Source organism: Terrapene carolina, unplaced genomic scaffold (assembly GCF_002925995.2).
Source record: "Terrapene carolina triunguis isolate 2854851 unplaced genomic scaffold, T_m_triunguis-2.0 Scaffold103, whole genome shotgun sequence".
Lineage (NCBI taxonomy): Eukaryota > Metazoa > Chordata > Testudines > Emydidae > Terrapene > Terrapene triunguis.
The window spans coordinates 2,413,085-2,428,347 of record NW_020664454.1 but is presented as its reverse complement, the minus strand read 5'-3'; the positions used below and the strand labels follow the sequence as shown (position 1 = coordinate 2,428,347).

The window sequence follows — 15,263 nt, the reverse complement described above, 5'->3', positions numbered from 1 at the left end:
AAGGAGTTAAGCTACAGAAACACAACTTCCCAAAGTTCTGCAGAAAAAGAGATGGAACTATCTGGGCCATGTGTTAAGAATGAAGCCAGTGTGTCTGCCGTGGCAGGCGTGCCATTGGGCAGCTGGAAGAACACGGGAAATGGGCTGCCTGAAAGAACCCCTCCATCAAACAGGATCTTGAGAGGGAACCCTATGGGACGTAACACATGGAGAACATGCAGAGAGTGGATACACAGGGATGGTCGAGCCTTGTTTGTGCCTACGCAACATTTGATGGCGCAGGAAGGATTCAGATTCAGGTTCTAGGCAAGCCAAGGGAGTGGGTGTAAACCAACCAAAAGACACAGAGGCAACGTGCTCAGAGGAGGACAATGAATTACCTTCACATTTACTTTGTGGCCTTCCTGCCTTTGCAAGGCCTTGATTGAGGGCAGGGCAGAGATGCTGGTAACGCAGACAATGACCACATCCAACTTCTCTTTACCCTCCAGAGGCAGCTTCACTTTGCTAGTAGAAAAATAAGCACCCATTGGAATTCCCGCTGTGGAAGAGGCACCGGAACTTTCATTCTGTCACTGTGGGGCCATAAGAAAGGACGGGAAAACATGGCTGGCAGAGGTTTGTGCTTATGCTTTCAGCATAAAGGAGCAGCGTGGATGAGAACAGCAGGGACCGGGCTAATTATTATTGTTATTTGTGTTACAGTCGTGCCTAGAGGCCATAACTGAGATTTGAGCCCCATTGTGTTAGGTGCCATACAGATTTAGCGACAGGCCCTGCTTATAATCGAATTACCCAAGACAGGCAGAGGAAGTATCATTACTACCCCCATTTTACAGAAGGGAAATTGAATCACTGACATGCCCACTCAGGAGTCTGTGGCAGAGCCAGGAAGTGACCCCAGTCTCCAGAGTGCCAGTCCAGGGCCATAACCAGGAGACCACCTTTCCTCGTGTGCTGGCAGAGTGTAGGACTGGCATCGGGGAAAGCAGCAGGGGTGTGGCTATTCTGGCATCCTGTATCGTTGCTGGTGGGAGGATTAGTCCACACTCACAGGGGAACCTCAGCAAACATCTGGACAGAGCGGGAGGGGAGACTCCATTCAGACACCATTCACTGTAACAAGTGCTTGGATTCAAGATCCTGCATGTCAGTCTGAACAACCCGCCCAGCCAGGCGGCGAGCGAGGTGAGTGCTCCCCGTTCTGTCCCTCTGAATGCTCGGCAATGGGAGCTGGACGTCCCTCCTGGGAGGCTGGGATTCCTGGCTCTACAGAGTCAGGACGAGACGTCCGAGTACCTGCAGTCTGTGATGAGCAGCATCCCCTGACGGCGCACGGCACTGGAGTGCGAGTCCAGCGAATCCTGCGGCAGCAATTTAATGTGCTTCTGTGAATCACAGAGGAGACAAACGTAGTGATGAGCTCCTGGCAGCCCTGCCAACCCCAGTGTTTGTCCCTCTGCCCTAACAAGGGGATGACCCCAATCTCCAGAGAGCACAGGGAGGGTAGCTAACCCCCAAGGCCAGACCAAAGTCCCAGCCAGGCCCCCCAAGTGAATAAATCCATAATGAGCAGCCGACCCAATCACTCCCCTCTCTGACCCTCTCGCCCTGTGTCACCGCTTGACAGTGAAAGTGAGCTGGGGCAAGTCCATTCTCTAACTGGGCCAGGGATAGAGGTTTCTCGGTGGAGTCTCCTCTGCTGAGGAATTTACCTCAGGAGATGTAGGCCAGAGCCACTCACTGGCTACCTCTAAAGTACTCTGCAAGGCTCGTTTATTCCAGTTGGTTTATTCTTGACCATTTTCTGGGCCTCCTCTTGGATTCTGCATTAACTCCCTCGCCCCAGGGGAAGAGATCACTTGAACTAGGAGGTGGCTTGCCCGAAAGTTTGACTTGGTGCCAGGTTGGTCTGCTGCTGCCTGGGCAGCACAGATGGGCTGGTTGGATCTCCTTTTGACCAGGTAACGCTTAGGGTTCTGGCTTTTGTATGGTGCTTGCAATAGAGTCCTTCCAAATTAAATACACAAAGACATGCATTGGAACAGTGCTCCTGTGTCAGGAAAACTCACCACCCATGTGTGGCCCTTGTGACAAAGTTCTGTCCTTGACTCCGTGGGTCCTGCATTTCCTGGTGGATTTTGCTAGCCTCAGAGGCTCACTGTGACCCTCCACATAGCCCTTCTCTCTCTAGAGGCAAGGGTCACAGTCTACTGAGCCATTTTCATCATAAGCCAGCAAGGGAGGTGAGGAGAAACAACCCTCCCTCACACAGTCTCTGTTGTCTCCCAGTATCAGTGATTAATCAGGGAGGGGAGAGGGGGAGCCCGGACCCACCCTCTACTCCGGGCTCCATCCCAGGGACCCTAAACTTAGCAGCTATGGAAGCTGACTTTTTGGAAATAGGGCGTGTACAATTCCCTGGGCTACTTCCCCACAGCAGCCCCCACTCAATATCTTCTTCACAATTACCTCAGGGCCTCCTTCCTTGCACCTGATATGGATTCCTACTACTTCGTTCCTCCAACAGCACAGCTCCCGCCTATAGCTCCTGACACCCACACCTCACTGACTAACTGGGAGGCTTTTAACTAGTTCCAGCCAGTCCTTGATTGGTTTCAGGTGTCCCAATCAATCTAGCTGTCTCTCCTGCCTTCTAGAAGGATCTTAATTGGCCCCAGGTGTCTTGATTAACCTGGAGCAACTGCCATTTGGTTACCATGGTACCAGGGATTTGTTTAGCCTGGGGCTAACATACCTGTTCATAGACTCAGACTTTAGGTCAGAAGGGACCATTATGATCATCTAGTCTGACCTCCCGCATGATGCAGGCCACAAAAGCTGACCCACCCACTCCTGGAATAATTCTCTCCCTTGACTCAGCTGTTGAAGTCCCCAAATCCTGATTTGAAGACTTCAAGTCGCAGAGAGTCCTCCAGCAAGCGACCCCTGCCCCATGCTGTGGAGGAAGGCGAAAAACCTCCAGGGCCTTTGCCAATCTACCCTGGAGGAAAATTCCTTCCCGACCCCAAATATGGCGATCAGCAGAACCCCGAGCATGTGGGCAAGATTCTCCAGCCAGACCCGCATTGACCATTGATACTAATACTGTTCCTCACTACTTTACTGTAGCCATCTGGCCTTGCCCCATCACACCCTCTATAGCTACTCCTCCCTCTACACTAACCTCTGGTTATTCAATGAGCACCTTTATTTGGATAACATGGAATTGCTTAATTAATACCCACAGCTCATTGCTTCTGGAGTGTCTGAGCCCATGCCTGTCTCATCTGTGCTCTCATAAGGCAGAGCAACAACAGCATTCCTTGAAATTCTAGATATAGCTCATCCATCCCACTCTGTCACATGGGCAGATCTTACTCACCACAGTCTGCTTGACAACCATGAGTTTCTGGCTGTGAAGGGAGTTTGTTTTCTGTCCGTGCCCGCTGACATCCCTGCCGAGTTCCTTCTTGGATCGTGGACCCACCCAAGCAAGGAAAGAACATGTGATATTAGTGTGGAAAGTTGACAAACATCAGTCATTAAACACTTCTCCCATCAAAACACCTCCTGAAGATTCACACATTCTCTGTTGTGAGGAAATTATTAAGTACACACGTGCACACACCCCTACAGAAGTAAAATCAGACCACAAGCTACTTGGCCCCCGAATGTGTGTGCTGAGTGGACAGAATGAGGTCAGAACCTTAGGCACTTAGTCCAGCTAGGCATTTATGCAGTGTTTCTGAGTGCATGATAAATGTCATGGGATGGTTGGATTAAAGTGCATAGAAGTGTGAGGGGAGAGAGACACTAGAGACATGGCGCATGTTCCTACCAGCTTATTGCAATCATTCAGTGCCACCATCTCCAGTGCCGGCTGCACTTTGTCCTCCTTTTCTCCCACATCCTGCCTTGTTGTCCCACAAGCTTCACTGGGATTTTCTGAATTTGATAAAAAGGGAGAGGGTAAAATTCTGCAGTAGCTGGTTAAAAGGGGTGCATGGTGGAAAAAAGAATATAGAAATACCTGCTGCTCCTCCCTCTCTGGCATTCATAGGAGGCTAGTCTTGTATTTAAGACACAGAACTGGGAATCAAGAGATGAGGGTTTAATTCTCAGCTCTACCACAGACTTCCTGTGTGATCTTGGGCAAGTCACTTAACTTGGGTGCAGTGGAGAGAGGTGGCTGTCCGGAAGCCAGTCGCAGCTCCCCGATTCTCAGATGCCTAGTTCTGGTGCAAGATAAAGCTGCAGTGGAATGTGGCTTATGCTGCTGACTTAAAGGTGCTTAGGAAGTGGGTGGAGCCTCATAATGCCACACCACCTCTCCACGCCTTCTTTACCACAGTCCGGTAATGCCTGAAGAAGCATCTCCAGCACAAGAAGTGCATGCAGCAAAAAAAACTTGGCAGACAGGAGAATCCAGCCCAGTCTCTCTCAGTATCTCAGTTCCCCATCTGTAAAGCGGAGATGATAACCCTTCCCACCTGACGGGGACGCTGTGAGGACTGAGGTTAGGATTTTCCCTGGGGGTTAGGAATCCAATTTCCCACTGAAAGCCAATGGGTGTTGAATGCCTGCGGCACCTTTTCAAATTGGAGCCTGATCAAAGAATGTTTGTGTGATATTCGAAGGCACTGTGGTGTTGGGGCCATACAAGCACCTTGGTAGTTAAGACGCAGTTGGGCCAAGGGCCTCACAATGCCATTTCTTTGGAGATCTCTCTGGTTGGAGGTGCCACAGCATCTAATGTTTATGTGAGGATGTTGTACACATAGGCCTCTCACCTTCCCCAGACACACATCGCTCCTCACCGTCAGAAGTGGCCTGTGCGGTGCAGTGCTCCGACAGACCAAGAATGCTCTACATGATGGCCACCACTTCCTCCAGTCCCAGAGGGCACAGCTGGGTCATCAGGACATCAGCTGACTCCTCACCTCCAGTGACCAAACTCTTGGTACCTTCCTCCCCCTCCTGGGTCATAGGGGTATGTTCTTGGATCCTCAGAGCAGTGCCTGACTCCTCACCTACATGGACTGGATTCATGTTCTCTCGCTCCCAAGACTTGCTCAAGACATACTGTTGGCTCCTGTGGTCTACGCCTGACTTCTCCTCTCAAGCATCAGGCTAAGGTGTCCCAATGAGCCACTTGCACCTTCTTGAAGGGGAGTGTCCATGTACACATGCAGCCTTCCTGTAACAGGATCAGGAACAGTCATTTTACCCTAGCTTGTCATGGTAAACTACCAGATGTCACTGCTTTGAATATGCAAATGAAGCAGTAGTGCAATCGATGTCATAACCATGTGTTGAATAGGTACTGGTGATGAAGCCAAGACAGCATCTAATAGCCAATCAGTTTCTTGCTTTGGACAATCACTGCCCTCAGCCACCTTACACACAGATTACTGTGCAGCCTGCTCTGAAACATGAGCGCCTTGACTTCGCTAAAGTGTAAGTGCTGTGATACAGGAAGGCCAGGGAGCAGTGGGAAGTGGTAGAAGGGAAGTGTATAATCCCTAGGTTAATTAAGGCGTGGTTCCCTGTAGACTAGGGAGGGTTGCTACAGGTTAATTGGAGCACCTGTAATCAATTAAGGCCCTGTTAGAAACCTAATAAAACCCCCTGCTTCAGGCAGTCACGGGGAAGGAGAGAGGACTGGAGCTTGGAGGTGCGCTGTGAGACTTGGAGGAACAGAAAACCAGAGTAAGGGAGACTTTGCCACAGCAGGGGAGGGACATTCCCTCCCCCAGTGTTTAAGGACTGAAGGTACCCCACCCAAGGGGGAAGGGGGTAAGAACCTACAGGGGTTGAGAGGGGCTGGGACTCAGAGTGAGGTGCAAACCCAGACCCCTCTCCCGCTTCCCTCCTTTACCACCTTCCTGGGCCACTAGTGGGGCCCTTGGTGCCCCAAGAGCAGGGGTAAGGGGTGGTATTTTAGCCCCCCCCCACCAAGAAAAGTGCAGGACCCACCATACTATATTGACCATCTTGTCACAGTGCCCAATGAAATTAATCAAAAGGCTCTTTTGATTCCAATGGGAGTAGGATCAAGTCTTCAGGGAGCAGTCCAGTCCAGTCCAGCTGGTGTGCAGTTCCGCATCACAGCTCATTTCCCTTTCAAACATACATTTCACTTCTCAATGGTCCCACTCCTGTGCAATCAGCTGGGTACTGCTGGTTTAAAAACAATACAGTCGGTGTTCTTTGAGTTACACAAAAATAAAATCTTCCACAAATACTCTAGATTAGCTAAGTGTTAGACGCACACAGAAGTTGCATCGTATAGCTAGGCAGTAAACACTGCATGATACACCCTGTTCTCATTCACACCAGTGTAAATCCAGAGTAACCCCAGTGTCGACAGAAGTCCATGAATTTGGCCCCAATCCTGCAATTAGATCTGTGAGAAGGGAGTCCCTGTGCAGGTGTGCAGCCCCAGTGAAGCCCGTGTGCATCAGATGAGAGCAGAATTTGGCCCTATTTCTATTCCTCAAGCACGAAAGAAAAAGTGAGTTTGGGGAGAATTTATGGTTAAAATTCTTTACAATCATGCCTTCAATTTATTTTGTCTTATCTGTGGCCTAAAGATGCTTCTCTTACCCAGCGGGCTAAATGAATTCTTTTAAAGTAAATAAAATGATGCCAAAACCCTCGTGTTCAGCTTTTCCAGTTACTGGTGCTTTAAGGAAAATGCCAGTGTGCTGTAAAAGTTATTCTAATTACTATAAGTACAAAGAAATGTAAACCAGTAAAAATGCTTGTGAATAATATTTAAAAAGACTATGTAGCCATCAAAGAGGAGGCTTCTAATTTGACAGTTGGAAAAATGCAGAATAGGACTATAGAATAGCTCTCTTACTAGACAGCTGGAAAGGGACTTACAAAGTTGATGTAAAGATCTTTATTTTTTTAAATTAATTTAACAGTTTACACAAGTGATAAAATTAACCAGAAGTGAATAAGATACATCAAGGACTTTACAACTACTCAAACTCTGATTTCCCATGCTCTCTAATGGAAAGGCGTATTTTTTTCTATCCTATTCTGTATCAAGCTTTGCCTCCAACTGAGAAGAATTATTAAAACGGCAGTCTCAACGAGTGGGAGGCAGTACCATTTATTCAGTGGAGATGGTGAAACCATTACAGGTCTTTCTACGGACTGCTTTGAGAACTTTTTTACAGCATACATATTCTTATTCAGTATTTATCTAGCCATCTATGGCATTAGAATTACCGTAATCACTGGAGTTTTCAACCCTAGACTGAGGTTGTCGTGGAGAAGCTTTTAGGGCCAGAAGCTTAGCTTGTATAAATTGGTGAAACTCCACTGATGGAGCGATGCAGATTTACACCAGCTGAGGATCTGGCCCCTAGTGTATAGAAAACTGTTAACACTTTGAATCCCGCCAAAAGCACCTTTAACGTTGGTCCGTCCGACCATGTTTGCAGGTCTAACTGAGCCGAAGGAGGGAAATTACCACATCTAATGACTACTTGTCTGTGCTGGATGTTCACAGCTGTCAGGTAGATTCAACTTCTTTCAGGAGATAACAATGACAGAGGAAAGCATGGACTAAGACAAGGAGAGGTAGCACACACCAGCAGGGGAAGCTGTCACAATAGAGAGGTATGACGGTGTATTTGTCGTGGAAACAAGTCAATTCTCCCCTAAACGTGAGATTTAATGGTGTGAGGTTGTCTGATTAAAATATAATTATGCAAACCATTGTTGCTACCACTGCTATATATTTGCAGCAAATCTTATACAAAATATAACTCATGGCCAGAAAGGGTTAAGCAGTTTGCAGGCTGAAGAGCCCACTTTAAAGTCACGTTAGAAAGGTATGCGAATGGTAATTAAGGCCATTCATGGTAAATAGGCTAGAACTTTGAAATGCAAACCTATGTTGTTAGAAGTTAGAGGTAATATTGATTGTGTGTATCTTTGGTGCTAGCCATGTAAACAGACAGTTCCTGTCTGTCACTATAACTATTAATTCAGAGATGAAAAGAACATCCTAGCATTTAAATGAATTGTAAACACAGGATCTCTCTGTATTCATCTCTCTCTGAAATATATAGCAGATCATTGGTGAATGGTGGAGGAACAGGCAATTGTCTTATGTTAATTCACATAGCTAAGTACCAGTGATGGACCCACTTCAAAGATGCCCTGATTACCTATTGTTCCCCGAGGGACTCCAACTTGTCAAAGAAGACCTGAAATTGTATAAAAGATCCTGGGGCCTTGATCCTTTTAATCTCAGATCTGCTTAAGCTTCATCGGGGGACGTTTGAGTCACAAGATGAGATCCCAGTTCAGCTGGTCCACCCTGGATAGGATATTGGACATTGGACTATAACCTATGAACTAAATTCTAAAGGAATTCTTTGCAACTACAAAGCTCACCAACTCTGCTATGTATCTGAACCTCAAGAATTAAATTCATGTCTGTATGTATATTGATCTTTTAACCATACTCTCTCTTCTTTTTTAATAAATTTTAGTTTAGTTAATAATAATTGGCTGTAGCGTGTATTTGGGTAAGATCCGGAATATTCATTAATCTGGGAGGTAATGTGTCCAATCCTGTGGGATTGGTAGAACCTTTTCTTTGATATGATGAAATAAGATTTTCAGAAATCTTCATCATATTTGACTTGGGTACCTGGACGGAGACCTGAGGCTGGGTTACTTCAAGGGAACTGTGTTGTTGGCTTCTGGGCAACCAGTGAGGTAACAAAGAAGCTGTTTTATGTTGGCTTGGTAAAGCTAAGTCTTGGAATATCCACCAGCATTTGGGGGATTGTCTGCCCCATTCTTTGCAGTTCACCCTAATTGAGTGAACCCAGTTGGCCCCCACTGCGACCCCAGTCACAAATGGATTTTCCTGATACTGAGTTTGGAGCAAATCCTGCCCTTGGTGTGTAAGGCCATGATTGCAGTGCAGTAGAACTGTCCCTGGCAGTCCATATCCTCCTGGCATAGTGCCATAGTCCATGGAGAGTCCCTCAGCACCAGAGAACAGGGAATCTCTGGGCAAGGCAGAGGCCAGAAGAGGGATAAGAACAGTGGGTCTGCAAACATATGGCCATGTAGTGGGTCTGTCAAATGCAAAGCATAGCCCAAGTCCTCTTTGGAGCTCAGCAGGCTATGGGGAACGAAGCTGCTGGTAGGGAAAGAGAGAGAGGCAGGGAAAGGGGAAATTAGATCTTTGAAAAGAACCATGAAAACTGACTCAAGGATTCAGTGAAAAACTACCAGGACATGAACATTTCTATTTTGTTTACAGACAGTGAGGGGTGGTGAGTGCCTGCCTTCTTCTGAGAAGACAATGAGTTAATCTTTCCCCCCCGTGTAGGCAAAAGTCTCCAGAAACCTGCCCTGACTGAAGGTGGAGACAGTGACGGATGCAGACTCCAGCAGGAGGCCATTCCTCATGAAAGATGGGATCCTGCTCCCACTGAACATCAGCAGTTTTGCCATTGACACTGTAGGGAGCAGGGTGAGCTCCAGGAGGATGAAAGCAGGGAGATTTGAGGAAGTCATCAAGGAAAATGGGCTGGGAACTTGGTGAGAGCAAGAAAGAAACCCTGGCCTGATCCTCCAGCGCCTTGCACCGTCATTGATGCCTGGGCAGAGTGGGGTAAAATGCCACCAGGTCAGATGGAAGAGTTTTACAGCCACCTTGCACGGATGTCACACAAGGCAATGGAAAAACAGATCCCCAGTACAGAAATCTACATCCTGACAATGGCAGTTTGCTTTGCTCTCCTCAAGAGCCCTTTTGCAATCACTGGTGATCAGCAAGGGGACTATAACTACCATGACAAATGGAGATCTGTCTGCAACAAAAGAACAAACTTTCTCCTCCACAAGGAGGGCCTAAAATCCAAGGGAACCTGCAACCTCACATCTAAGTTCCATGCATTTTTGTGAAGCTCTTAGTTCATCCCCTAGGCATGATTTTTCTTTTTAGAGACAGGCACCTTCTGTTTAAGGAGGGAATCCCCCACATTGTGCTGAATTAGCTCAGGGCCGGACTCCAGTTGAGTCAATAAGGGCTATTCTCAGCTACACACGGACAACCCCAGGGACTTAGTGTGTCCATAAAGAAAAATTTGAGCCCTATCCTTTGGTGTCTCAACTATAGCTTCTTAGAGGCTTTAACAGCATCTGCTGCCAGATGTTTAAGTCAATCAAGTAAGGATTTTTATTATATATATATACACACACACACACACACCATACCCCTTCCTCCCACCTTAGCTTTGTTTTGCATTGACTTCAATAAGAGATTAAGTAGCAGACGTCCCCAGGTGGGGATTTAAATTTCTAACTCACAGCCACGCCTGCTGACAACCAAAACTGGATTTTTGGAGAGGACAATGCCACATTCTTTACTGATAGTCAGACACAATGAACAAGAGAGTGAAAAGATATTTTGTTAAACCCAGCCTAACCATACAAACCCTAACCCTAGGATGGGGAGCCCTACCCATATGAACCCTAACCAGAGGGACTGGAGCCCTACCCATAAGAAACCTAACACAAACTCCAAGTGGCCTACACATAGGAACTCTAACTCTAGGTTGGGGATCCCTACACATAGGCACCCTAACACTAGGGTATGAGACTATATGCTAGTGCCAGAGTCCTCCCACCTGAATCTGAGTGCAGGACTGGGTCTTAGTGACTGATAACATTCTTAATTTAATTCATTCAGATTAACATTTCTAATGCACTTTGAAGAAGAGAAAGACTATGAACACTATTTTTCTGGGTTAGGTATCTGTAAAACTTAATTAAATCTGTATTCCTATTAACCTTCAGAGTTAGCATTTGGACTCAAATTAAAATTGGCCTCTCAGAGTTGGTAAGACAACTCCCACCTGTTCATGCTCTCTGTATGTGTGTATATATATATCTCCTCAATATGTTTCACTCTATATGCATCCGAAGAAGTGGGCTGTAGCCCACGAAAGCTTATGCTCTAATAAATTTGTTAGTCTCTAAAGTGCCACAAGTGCTCCTGTTCTTTTTTTAAATTAAAGGGAGAAGACAGTCAACTAAAACAAGGACAAACATCTGTCTCAAGTTTTGTTTTTAAAACCGATTACCGTTAAACAAGATGTGAGAATGCAACACCTGAAAGAGATCAGAGAAGAATCTCATCCTCTCCCCTTTGTACATTTGACAAATCTGTGTCTAGTCAGTTTCACTGTTGCCCTTGTACAGACTGCTAGGGCCTGAACCTGCATTTTTACTCAGGCATGGCACTACTTCTGTGAATACAAGTAAGCACATGTAAGTCTTGACAAGATCAAAGCCATGGTTGGTTTCCCCCTCTGTTTGTGTGGGTCCTTTACACAGCAATAGGGGAGAGGAAAAACATAAAAAGAACAGGGAAACATGACTGTGAAGCCACAGAAGTTAGCAGGGAGACTCAGACACAAGTGAAGGATCTGAAAGTACTTTTAAACTCATCTTTTGAAACCAATTAGATTTCAAGCCAAATATGTGCCATTAATAGAAACAAGCCTCAGTTCCTAGCAACACGTGAAGTCATGTGCAGTTTCCACTCAAACAGGAGTAATCTTTCACCTGTAACTATAATCCTTAAAGAGGGAACTAGATACATTTAGATATGGGTAAAACACCAAGGATCACAGACCAAAGACTGGAAGGTCAGGGAACTTGCACTTTACTTAGCAATTCAATTACACCTTCTTTAGTAAGGAACATGATCTCGCCAGTGTTTTGATTCCAAACTTCAAACTCGGGGGGATTATCAAAAACTTTCTTCCCAGCTATTATAACATACGGGTAACCAAGTCTGTTAGCATCTTTTAATCTTTTACCAATGGTCAAGTGAGTCCTGTCATCCAGCACAGCTTCCCCTTTAATCTGAGGCACGGCTTCGACAATACTGTCATATAAATTATCCATTAGCACCGCACCCATCTCTTCCTTGCTGCCTTTCTTAGGGGGAATGAGGCAGACCTGGTAAGGTGCAATGAGGGCTGGCCAACGGATGCTGTCTTCTGTTGAAAGCACCTCGACAGAAGCAGCCAGAATCCGAGTTATGCCCAAGCCATAGCAACCCATTTCTGCTAGGACAGGTTTGTTTTGGGCAGTGTGGAAGTTGACATTAAAAACAGAAGAGTACTTGGTGCCCAGATAAAACGTATGCCCAACTTCAATCCCTTTGCTCTCAGACAGTTTTCCTTTGCAAACTGGGCAGTCTGTCTGGTCAGGATTTATTGTTTCCACGTTGGCTGAAAAACTACAGTTGGAGCAGATCATCAGCCTGTCCTCTCCAATGCCTGCGGGGAGCTGGAACTCGTGGGACATGCTCCCCCCAATGCTGCCCGTATCTGCCTGCACTTTGACAAAGTGGAACCCCAAGCTGTTAAACACGTTGCAGTACGCCTCACACACCAGGCTGTAGGTCTGGCGAGCAGCTTCCTCACAGGTGTCAAATGTGTACATGTCCTTCATGTAGAATTCCCTGCTGCGCAGCAAGCCAAAACGGGGCTTGGGCTCATCTCGAAACTTCCGTGTTATCTGATATAGCAGGAGCGGCAGCTGCTTGTAGGACAAGTTCGCTTGGGAGGCAATCAGGTCTGCGATGGTCTCTTCGTGAGTTGGCCCCAGACAGTACTCTTTGCTGTGTCTGTCTGCAAGTCGGAAGAGCTCTTTGCCCATTAAATCCCACCGCCCACTGGTTCTCCAGAGCTCTGCAGAACTTAAACTGGGCATATTTAGCTTCTGCCCCCCGATAGCCTGCATTTCTTGGTCTATCACCTTGACAAGCTTCTCCATTGCTCGAACAGTGTAAGGCATGTAGTAGTAGCAGCCGGGGCTAGAGGGGTAGATTAACCCTGCTTGTATCATCAGCCTCTGACTCTTACATGTCAGATCGTCAGGTTTGCTCTCCAGCCCAACCACACCGTCCTCCCGAAGATTCAGAGGCTGAAAGAGCTGGGACAGCACCAGACGCTTTGCTCTGTGAGGGGGGCCATGGTGACATCTATAAAGATACTGCCTCTGGAGGACACGGGTTGTCAGACCAGGAAGCAATTCCTTCCATCGTCTTAGCAGCCATTCCATCCCCAGAGCCATGGAGGAACCTCTGTCAAACCTGCCGTGGAACAGAGTGCCATGCACATAAAGCATTACCATAGCCATATGAGCGTCAATTATTTTAGCTCAGGAACATCCCAAGTGAGGGCCACCTTCCACTGACATAAGCGAGGGGCAGGCTGCAGCCAACTTCATGGAGGTGTGGCCCACCCCCTACCATGCCATGCTCCATGCTGACCCAAGCGGCCCAGGCTGCAGAGACAAGAGACTCCCCCCTCCCCCGGTGTTTGCCATAAAACGGAGCATCGCCTGCTGTGACCGGGCACCTCCCCACCCCTCCGGAGCGGCGCATCCCACGCGGGGCCCCGCTGGGCTCGGAGCAGCGCGTTCCCCGCTGCGGGGTCCCGGCGCGGCTCGGGCCGCGGGTGTCTAACCGGGGCAGGGCGCGGCAGGCTGGCACGGGCTCCCCTCAGGCGCTGGGTGCCCCGGCGAGTCTGCAGCGGGAGCTGCTGGCCGGGCTCCCGGGCTCGGCTGCGGGGCTCCCGGCTACGCGCTGCACAACAGGCCCGGGAAGGGTGGCGGCTCCCGGGGCAACGGCCTTGGAGCTGCCGGCTGGACCCCGGCACAACCTCCCCTCAAACCCAGCCCGGGGCTACCCCCCGCCCGCGCGCGAGCAGCCGCCTCACCCCGGCCCTCCGCCGCGCCCGCCAAGGGCCATGCGATGTGCGCGTGCGCCAAAAGAGGCTTCCCGGAGGCTAGGTCTAGCTAGCCAATCAGAAAGAAAGTTCCGTGGCACGTGATGCCCCCAGAGCGCGAAACGGCTCAATTCAGGGGATATGCCGGAAGAAGCCGTTCTTCGTGACACCATAGACAGAGAGTGGCTGGAGCAGGGACTTCCTTCCAGCGGAGACTCTCCTTCCGCTGGGAGGCTGAACTCTATGATCAGTGCTTTCACCGGCCGCCTGGAACGCCTTCATAGAATCCTAGACTATCAGGGGTGGAAGGGACCTCAGGAGATCATCTAGTCCAACCCCCTGCTCAAAGCAGGATCAATCCCCAACTAAATCCCCAAATGGCCCCCTCAAGGATTGAACTCACAACCCTGGGTTTAAGCAGGCTCAATGCTCAAACCACTGAGCTATCCCTCCTCCTTCATTGGGGAGGGAATCGTTAAATACGGAAATTTAGTCGCAACGTTAATGTGGGGTGTGCTGCCAGGACCGACTGTGAAGTATTTGCAACGATGTCATTGCTTATGCCCAAATAAATGTGTTAGTCCCTAAGGTGCCACAAATTGCTGTCTGGAGGTGCACTGCTCAGTGCATTCCCGCGCTGTTCACGTTGGCAGGCTCTAGCTGCTGTACCGCTCTCAGGTCTAGCGGGCGGTATCGCCCACGGTGGCAACGTTAGCACACATTTTGCAAAATTTGGCGTTTTCACGAAAGCACCAGCGCCTGGAGTCATGTGATTATGTGAGAATCGCAGCTTTCATTTTTTAAAAAAAGTAACTCATTAGCCCTTGTGGTTGTGGGGAAAAGCTGGAAAATGGGACCCATGTGTAAGCTAGAAGCTCAAAACCCATAAGGCAACATATAACCCCTCCAACATTTATAACGGTTAAAAATGTCTTCCCGATTTTGGGGGCCTGACTCGTGATTTTTGAACGCTTCCGGTTGGCTGCACGGGGTAGAAATCAGAGCATATTTCAACATGGCAAACTGGCTTCAAGTTATTAACTCCAGACTGAGCAGTAATTTGACACAAAGTGTGTTCTGTGAATGTTGCATGCATGTCGACACTCACAGAATGTTAGTGAAAAGGAAGCATGCGGCATCCTCAGCCCTTATCAAAGAGCCAGGTATTGCAGAATTGCCAACATGCAGAAAATGTTGCCAGGCACAATGTCTCAAACACGCCAGGCGGGGACCAGGTCTGAGCATCCAGTTGGTGGCTCCTTGGGGACCTATCAGATTCTTTGCCCCCAGCAAAGGACTGGAGAAAGGATTCTGCGCTGGAGATTGGAAACGGCAAGAAGGGTAAGCAAGAGCATCTGTGACCCTTTCTCTGTGGCCATGGAACCGTTTGGAGGAGAGAAACATCCCTCCAGGCTGTAGCGCCTCTGAAAGAGGCCTGGGTAGGTGGGGACACTAAGGGTACGTGTGTGT

General features: G+C 48.2%; 1 protein-coding gene across 2 annotated transcripts; it reads right to left on the bottom strand.

Moving 5' to 3' along the window:
* Positions 1-4,962: 4,962 nt before the first annotated feature.
* On the bottom strand, positions 4,963-13,799 carry LOC112120547 (probable proline--tRNA ligase, mitochondrial). Of its 2 annotated transcripts, none has more exons than XM_024219665.3 (2): positions 11,874-13,359; positions 4,963-5,200 (listed from the first exon to the last, which is right to left on the bottom strand). In XM_024219665.3, the coding sequence occupies exons 1-2, from the start codon at positions 13,201-13,203 to the stop codon at positions 5,103-5,105; spliced, it is 1,428 nt and encodes a 475-aa protein (XP_024075433.1). In that variant the 5' UTR covers positions 13,204-13,359; the 3' UTR covers positions 4,963-5,102. The 2 variants fall into 2 exon arrangements, with proteins under 2 accessions (XP_024075433.1, XP_024075432.2); XM_024219664.2 differs by lacking the exon at positions 4,963-5,200 and adding an exon at positions 13,785-13,799 and having other exon boundaries at positions 11,663-13,156.
* Between the last annotated feature and the right edge of the window lie 1,464 nt (positions 13,800-15,263).

Bases quoted from the DNA above. Each gene is read 5' to 3' on its own strand.
- LOC112120547 (XM_024219664.2), bottom strand. From the start codon at position 13,137: ATGGCTCTGGGGATGGAATGGCTGCTAAGACGATGGAAGGAATTGCTT.